Source organism: Sycon ciliatum, chromosome 10 (genome assembly GCF_964019385.1).
Source record: "Sycon ciliatum chromosome 10, ocSycCili1.1, whole genome shotgun sequence".
Taxonomy (NCBI): domain Eukaryota; kingdom Metazoa; phylum Porifera; class Calcarea; order Leucosolenida; family Sycettidae; genus Sycon; species Sycon ciliatum.
Window position 1 is genome coordinate 11,103,601 of NC_088652.1, and position 8,600 is coordinate 11,112,200.

Below are 8,600 nucleotides of genomic sequence, written 5' to 3' on the forward strand. Positions count from 1 at the left end.
ATCCCTGACATATATGACAATCAATAGTGGTCCCAGTACAGACCCTTGGGGAACCCCACTTGAGCATGTGAAAGATGAGCTGCTATCGCCGCTGATGACGACTTGTTGACGATTTGAGAGGTAGTCGCTTAACCAGTTCAGGGCTGTGCCGGAGATTCCAAGCTGGAATAGATCTTCCACAAGTGTCTGATGTTGCACCTGATCAAAGGCCTTTGACATGTCCAGGAAAGCAGCACCAGTTGACAGCCCGTCATCTCGGGCTCTTAGGAATGTGTCTGTAACCATTGTGAGAGCATCCTCTTTAGAGTGCTGGTGTCTGAAGCCACATTGACGGGAAGGGTAAAGATTATGTTCAGCCAGGTATTGACTTAGTTGCTCATCTACGATACACTCAAGTAGCTTGGAGACTATAGGAAGCAAAGAGAGAGGTCTATAGTTGGTGGGTTGACTGGGGTCACCACCTTTGTAGACGGGAGTGATATTGGCGATTTTCATGCTCGGTGGCAGCTGGCCTTCGGACAATGATTTGTTGCAGATGAGCATCAGTGAGGGTGCAAGAAGGTCAGCGTAGGATTTAAAAGGATCTTTGCTGGCAAGCCATCACTGCCAGTAGCTTTTGTCGTGGCTATTGACGATAGGATCTTACGCACACAGGCAATGGTAACGGGCTTTAAGATTGAAAGGCTGTTCGGAGACATGGGGCCTTGAGGTAGCGTCAAGGCTGGGGGACATTGAGGATCATTGACAATGCCTGCAAACACATTACCAATGTCATCCAGGGAGCATTTGGGAAGAGTATGGACTGGCTGCCGTCCGCTCAGCTGATTCAATACACGCCAAGTCTGCCTTGGGTTCCCCGTTGTATTCACAAATGCCTCATTGTAATGCTGTTCCTTCAGTGCTCGGCTAGTGCGGGTAACCTTCTGTCTGGTCTGCCGGAAGATGCGGTAGTCCACATCAAGTCTGGTTCTCAGCCACTTAGGATGCAGTTTGTTTCTCTGAACAAGTAACTCGACCTTTTGGTTTGTGACGCGGTCCCGCGAGAGGAGCACAGATCGTCCTATTTTTAGCTGACGACATTATGATGTTGAGTTCGGATGATTATCACATGAAAAAGACTTTCAAACATTAAAATATTGTTCCATTGTTCTCGGATTATGAGTGCGCTTACTTCACTTTCATCGATATATTCATAGGTGTTTATTCTCACTTCATTTCTCTCTATCAGTGCTTTTCTTGAATTTTTTTTTTCAAAAGTACAACTTAGCTTGACAACACGTTTAGTCAGGGCATCAAATACTTTCCCAGAGAGCATTGAGTGGGAAGCGGCTAGAACATCACCAACGGTGGAGGATTTAGACACTACTCTCCGAATAGGAGTGGATGGGGTGCTTGGGTTGTGTGAACAATTCTGAACATGGCTCTTTAGGTTGCAAAGACTCACCTGCTCTGGGCAGCCTAGTAGCGGCGCCTCGTAGAAATCGCATTTCAAGACTGACTGCTTGATGACGTCAGCCACAATAGTACGTGGTGACACCAAATTATCTAGACAAAGTGAATCTTTGTAGGTACGGACATTTCGTGCTTTGCTCCAGCCAACATGAAATGCACTTCGCACCAAACTAATGTTTACAGCTTGGCGTTTCCAGAGCAGCGTCTACAAACAACGAACAAATGCCACACATCCATTGTTCATGCTGCGGAAGAAAGGGACTTGGAACAAGGTCAGCACCAGTTTTCAAGCTTCCAGTCGCTTTTCTGGTGACCGATGATTGTCAACAGGAGTCACGGTGGTGCTGATGGAGATGGGTGATGGCTTTGCGAACGGCACCTCACATTTTGCAAGTTTGGACGGTCGTCCAATCACACCCGACCCAAAAACACTACAGTTACTATCATGTGCCTCCCTCAGTTTCATTGCCCCACACCCTTCACTAGTCCTTACATACCTCTCTTTATTCTCCTGAGCACTCAGTCGGTAGAGTCGGTAGAGAATGAGACTCTTAATCTCAGGGTCGTGGGTTCGAGCCCCACGTTGGGCGACAAATGTCGTCGTGCAAGAGACGAGCTGCCTCTTCTACGCTCTCGCCACGCCACAAATGCAAAATGACTAGTACATTGGTTTGTTCTCACGTCGGAGAGAGAGAGAGAGAGAGATCTTTTCATTACCACACTTCAGGACTGGAGGAGAGAACTGAACTCCCACAAGGGAAGACAAGAGAATATAATGAGGGGACGTGGAAAAGGTTGGGAAAAGTGGGGCGATGGAGACGAAAGAGGTGCTCAAAAGTGGGTCGTGGAAGTGAAATAGGTGCACGTGAATAATACAACTAGTCCCGAACGGGACGGGAGACAAAGACGGCAGATGATGAAATACGATGGACACAAGACGGCAACTGGACAAATACAACGGAGACAAGACGAGAAATGCGTATACAACGGGGACGAGATGAGAAAGAATGCATACGGAGGGGACAGAAGACGGTGCAGCGGCATGTAAAAAGCATTCCAAGACAGTGCAGCAGCGTGTACCACGGGTCAGCAGCATGTACGACACAGAAACGCAAACGCAGCAGCACGTACAACAAAGAGACACAAGCGCAGCCACATGTACGGCAAAGAGACACAAGCGCAGCCACATGTATGACAAAGAGCTACACGCGCAGCCGCATGTACAACAAATCCGTCGTACAACTGACATGCATGTCGCACACAATAATTGAGGACATACATCAGCATTTTTAGGCCTTTTTAATAGTTGGAGAACAAGATTCTAATTCAGTAATATGATCCGACACAGCATATTTTTAGAGACGCCTTTCTTCGCTATATTACTAAACTTACGACCGCTATCACAGACACATCTGGCGAAGTAGTTCCCCTATGCCTATCCATAGATCTATTTTTGGTATTTTATATTTTTTAGACAAGCAATTACAAACTGGCCTGAAAAAATCAACTGTAAAGGAGCGTAAAGCTACGAGGGTGACTCCTCACACAACTCAAAGACCTTACCTTTGTACTCTAACAGGAACTGAAATTTACAAGAAAGAGGCACCCACACTAATCCCTGCCAGAACTCGCTGGAGACCTTCGATGACATCCACACAGTGAAGCACAAGAAGAAGAAGAACGATCCGGCACGGACAACTATTTCGAATCAACATTTCTTTTGAGAGAACAAGCTGCACGTGAGTGTAAAATAGCTAAACCTTCGTAGTTATCGGCCTGAAACAATACTCAAGGGCCCCTGAAATGATGGCAACTCGTGAGATACTTCCGTAAAACAAGGAAGCTGTCAAGGACAAATTTCTGACATGTCAAGTGGTCCTCAACGCGTTCTCAGCAGGTCACCTGCGGCCTCGTGCCCAGAGGATTCTGGCCGCATTCAATGCATACGTAAAAGCCGTGACTGCACTGGTTCACAAAATCGCAATGCGCCGGGAGAGGTGGCAAGAGGCCCACCGCCGGTGACTTCCGGCGTGTACCGGCGATATGTGAACCAACCCTTACACGACCACACTACAACAGATACACACTGTACTACTTTGAAGTACATTGTATATACAATCAGAAACTGCTACCACAATGCACAAAACTGAGACATTCGACGACCTGACACCTGGCTCCAACGCGCTAAGCCTGCCACAGCACTAGGTAAAAAATATACTCATGTACTATAAATGTAGAAAGGAAAAGGACATATGGATACGAGTTAAGAGGAACTCTCCATTACTGTAACTGGATACTATATACAGTCAGAAAGTTGAATAACTAGGCACAAAACTGACAAGAGTACTGAGACATTCGACGTCCTGACACCTAGCTTCAACACATCTCCGTAGCGCTAACCGACAGCCTTCCAACTTGGAAGGTTCAAGGTTATGAAAAGACCAAAGAGGGAAAGGCAAGCGCAACGAAAACGAGCAAAAAACGAGCAAAAGTTTCAAATTGCACACCTGATGAGCCGTCACCAACCATACGGCGAAACGTACATCGTGTGAAACAACTTGTTTTGTAGTCAACTAGTCCATCACAATGTCATGCATGAGTTTGGCTTTCGGTTTGTACAATTCGTTTTCGCAAAGCTTCCCCTTTCCTTACTTATCTTTGATATTTATGACCCACCCAAGTTGGGTGGTGTGCTGCTTTGCGGCTTCGAATTGTAGTTAGAACGCTTTGTCAAATATCGTACTGGTCTCGTCATCGTCCAGTAACAATCGACATTCTTTGTTCCGTTGGGACTGTGGCTTTTGCTAGTTTTCGTTGCGCTTGCCTTCCCCTCTTTGATCTTTTCATAACCTTGAACCTTCCAAGTTGGAAGGCTGTCGGTTAGCGCTATGGAGATGTGTTGAAGCTAGGTGTCAGGACGTCGAATGTCTCAGTACTCTTGTCAGTTTTGTGCCTAGTTATTGCACTTTCTGACTGTATATAGTATCCAGTTACAGTAATGGAGAGTTACTCTTAACTCGTATTCATATGTCCTTTTCCTTTCTACATTTATTTATGGCTCAACATCCGAGTTTCATGTACTATAAATGCTGCTTTTTGGTATAAATCGTCAAGGACACATATGGGAAATCTATTACGATCCATTATATGTTTCAGCAAGTCGCAGATCCCTGTATACGGTATAAGCAGCTTTTTCCCCATGTACCGGATCTTTTGAATTTCATGCACCTCACATCACACGAGGTTTTTGGCGGTTGGGCTGGAAAATGCATACCGGTATACAACTTGTAGTGCGGCAGCTGGGTGTAACAAACACATTATTGTTACCTTTTACATGTGTATATTTTTTACCTGGTGCGGTTGGGGCCTAAACAACCGATTTTGAAGTTGTTTTATTCAAGACAAAATATGAGAAAATGATTGTGTATGCGTATATGTGATGGTGAGTGAAAGAGACTGACGTCATGGCAGCCAGGTTACTACAACAACACCGAAGAGTCTTCAGAGGTATTTCAAGCCTCAGTTTCTTGTCAAAATATATGTGAGAACGTTCTATTTTTTTCAAACAAGTGCACCACAGTTGGTTTAAGTCCATATGAACAGATTTGACGAAGTGGAAACCAATATTTGTTTGCAGAATACTCACACAAAGCGGAGATTTAGGTTACTTTGAAAAATACCAGGAGGTAGCATTGTCAGATTGTTATTCTGAAGATTCCTGGATGAAAAAAGTCAAAAACAGAATATACCAAAGTAATCGGCAGGGAGAAAACGAGAGAGTTTGAAAGTGCAGGGCCTTACACTATGCTTGCTTGCCTAGCTCCTCCTGAATGTGTTTCGATCTGATGGAAACGTATTTGCAATACAATGATGTAGCCGGTCAGTTTTGCGGCAGTTCCTGAGATGGCGGGACCTCTCTTCTCCCATCTTTCACTCTTTGTCTAGGCACTCTTGCCGACACCGTCTACTCAGACCTTCAACACTGTCACCTTGGTTGTCATTTTTGCTCTTCCTCTTACCACTCTTTATGATCTCAACATTATATTTATACAACAAAGACGCCTATTAAAACACTGAAATCTACCCGATCATTACATTCCCGGCCCATTATCAGCACACCCAAAAACATTCAAACGATGATGCCAGTTCAGCGGTCTCTTGCTCTCGACGCATCTTTCCACGAAGTTGGTGAGCCTCGAAACGACGAGATACTTGGTCGGTTGTTTCTTGTTGTCGGCTGTGCCTTTTGCAGGCACGTCGATTCTCGAGGCGACATTAACTACTCTCTGTGTAGTCATTCCCGCCGACGCCTTCTGCTCTCAGACATTCCTGGCCAATTAGGAGCACACCTAAAAACATCCGACCGATAATGTGATAATACGACACCGTCTGCAACCTTGTTGACTTTGATGAAAACATAGCGATGTTATAATTTTTCACTTCTATTTTTCTTTAACCATTTGAGGCCCATAGTACGGATATATCCGTACCAGTGTACAGTGCATACTTTTCAAAGCGCAACCTGGCGTAACTCGGCCGTTCCTTGACCAAATCGGACAATCGAAAGGGCTAACGACATTAGAATTGTCTCAGGTATCGGCTCGAAAAAACCCGAAAGCGATTCGAGTTTGGAGAGCGGAGATACGAGACTCGAACTAAATTCGCTCAGCAGAGTCAACTCGAGCGCGAGCATTTTGAACTCGTTTTTAGGGGTTTTCCCCGACTCGCGGCCCACGCAGCTACAGATAGTTCACGTCATGCAATTTGTTGAAATGGCAGAGAATTTGAGTTGGGCGCTCGCAATGCTGGCTTTGGAGCGCCGTATCGCGCTGCCGCGCTGGTTCTGTGGATCGAGTGATGTATTGCTGGCTATCGCTGTGTTCCTCTGGCCAAGAGCTTTCCAGAAAGCCCAAGATCACCAAAATCGGCCAAAGGACACCAAAGTTACGACCAGATAAGTACCCGGGCTCGCGTATGCAGTGCATTTCTTGAAATAATTGTGGGCCCTGAAGGGTTAAAGACATAACATGGCATTCGAGACCGCACTATCACCCTATAGGCATTCGCCGGATATACTTTGCATGCGTACACATTCCTCCAAGTTGCTTTACGTTATGATCTTCCATTTGAAAGCCCTATTCGAATAAGGTGACCAGCTGTCTTTGAAGGTATGGTACGGGATAGCCATGCCAAAGTCGTCAGGCACAAACAAATGATAGTACGGCGTCAGGCACAAACAGACAAAATCAGTTAATTAAAGCTGTGTGGACCCAGGCTTGCACCATACGTTACTAAAGTAACATCTTTTTGCATTGCTATGGGGATAAAATAACAATGAATTAATCCAATTGTGCACTCATACCCATGTATAAAACAATTATTAAAAAGAAAAATTCCAACACGTTTTCCAGTGAATATCATCAGTGGAACATCATCACATAGTAAGAATCACTAAAACAACCAATATCTGTCCACACGCACACACAACTGCCACATTTATCTACTGCACCATTCTCAGATCCACTGCATAAGTTCACACTACACGCATTAAGCATAACCTCCAGCTGCTGCATTCTCATGCTCCTTCTCATATTATTCTAGCTGTGTAACTTCTTATCAACCACCACACCACACCGCTGCGCTCTCCGGCCGACCTCAACACGTTGCCACAGCACACCATCAGCAAAACGACACTTCAGTTGGTACTCTGCTCCTTCAGACAGCAGCTGTTTCGATCATCAGGATCTCGTCAGTGAAGGTTGATAATGTAGAATGGATAACAGATAGTGCATGGCCAGCAATTGAGGACATCTGAGAGTTGTAATTGTTGTACTCCTCCGAGGTGTGATTTTTGGCCTGCTGGGCCAAGCACAAGGAAGCCATCTGCAAAAAAACTGCAGAAAATGTTTGTTGTTTGATCCTTTGGTGTAATCTTTGTTTCTAGTCGAAGCTAGTTGCTGTTTGGAGCAGAAACGCTGAAATTGGCTATTTTCTGCATGTACTCATACATGTACTCATGTACTCAGGCATGCAGTCTCACTCGTGTTTTAGCTCTTTTTTCTGGAATGGATGCTGCTCTGCACCCCTTGGTGAACATTTCCTGCGCTCGTGGAGCAACTGAAAAGGACCACTGGTATGTCTGGTTCCTGGTTTGAAAGTGGAGAGTCGACTTTTGTGCCTTGAAAAGGAAGTAGAGAGCGATAAAGGTAGGTCGTTGACTTATTTTTGAGTACTCCTTCATACATTTTTGATCGTGATAGAAATTCTCAGACCAAAGTCAGACCAAGGTCAGCGCGATGATGGCCGTACAGTTTTCTTGTGGATTTTTTAGTTGTTTCATCTCGTATCTATGTCAGTATCGTCATGGTGAAGTGGAGAGGGTGATTTTCTTCCTCTAGGCTTCGTTCGGCCGACTTTGCTTCGTCCTCGTTGAAAAGTGATCAAGAAAAAAAGGTCGATACGCAAAATTATGTTGATTTTGAATGTACGTGATGACATGCGATTGCTGGCTATGAACTTCACCCTTTTGTAGCAAAAAAGGGAAACACAATGGCGCATCTTAGGCGCAAAAAGGGGGGAACCATAATGGCGCATCTTAGGCGCGAAGATTAAGGCTAAGGAAAGGCGATACTGATAGACTACACTGAGGATACTAATAATATAAATGGTGTTAGTGAGAGTACAGTCATGTAGTGATAGCCAGGTGTGACTTCCATAGATGGCCCAGCATACCACGGCAAGTTGCAATGCGAGAGGCCCCTGGGGCATTCACTCTGTCCACTGACTCACCACACAGCAACTCACCATTGTCACGTCAGAGCCATTCTTCAGTTGCCATGATAACGCCGTAGCTTAGCAATAGCGTAGCAATGAAGTGACAAAAACATGCTCACAAAGTATGCTCACAAAGTATCATTCGAAAGGCCCATGGGGCATTCCCTCTTGACACTGTACCATGGTTTGGCATCCGCCTGTAGTACCCTTTACATTACTAGTATCCTCAGTGTAGTCTATCAGTATCGCCTTTGCTTAGCCTTAATCTTCCCGCCTTAATCTTCGCGCCTAAGATACGCCATTATGTTTCCTCCCTTTTTGCGCCTAAGATGTGCCATTATGTTTCCCTTTTTGCTACAAAGGGGTGAAGTTCA

The 8,600-nt window shown here is 45.2% G+C and overlaps 1 protein-coding gene across 5 annotated transcripts in view; it reads right to left on the reverse strand.

Moving 5' to 3' along the window:
- LOC135825798 (sushi, von Willebrand factor type A, EGF and pentraxin domain-containing protein 1-like) overlaps positions 1 to 8,600 on the reverse strand; it is a 579,302-nt gene that overhangs the window by 281,386 nt on the left and 289,316 nt on the right. For all 5 annotated transcript variants that reach the window (XM_065338421.1, XM_065338424.1, XM_065338423.1 and 2 more), the window contains one exon: positions 5,099 to 5,170. In XM_065338421.1, the coding sequence (XP_065194493.1) occupies positions 5,099 to 5,170 (72 nt within the window). The remainder of the gene's footprint in view (positions 1 to 5,098; positions 5,171 to 8,600) is intronic.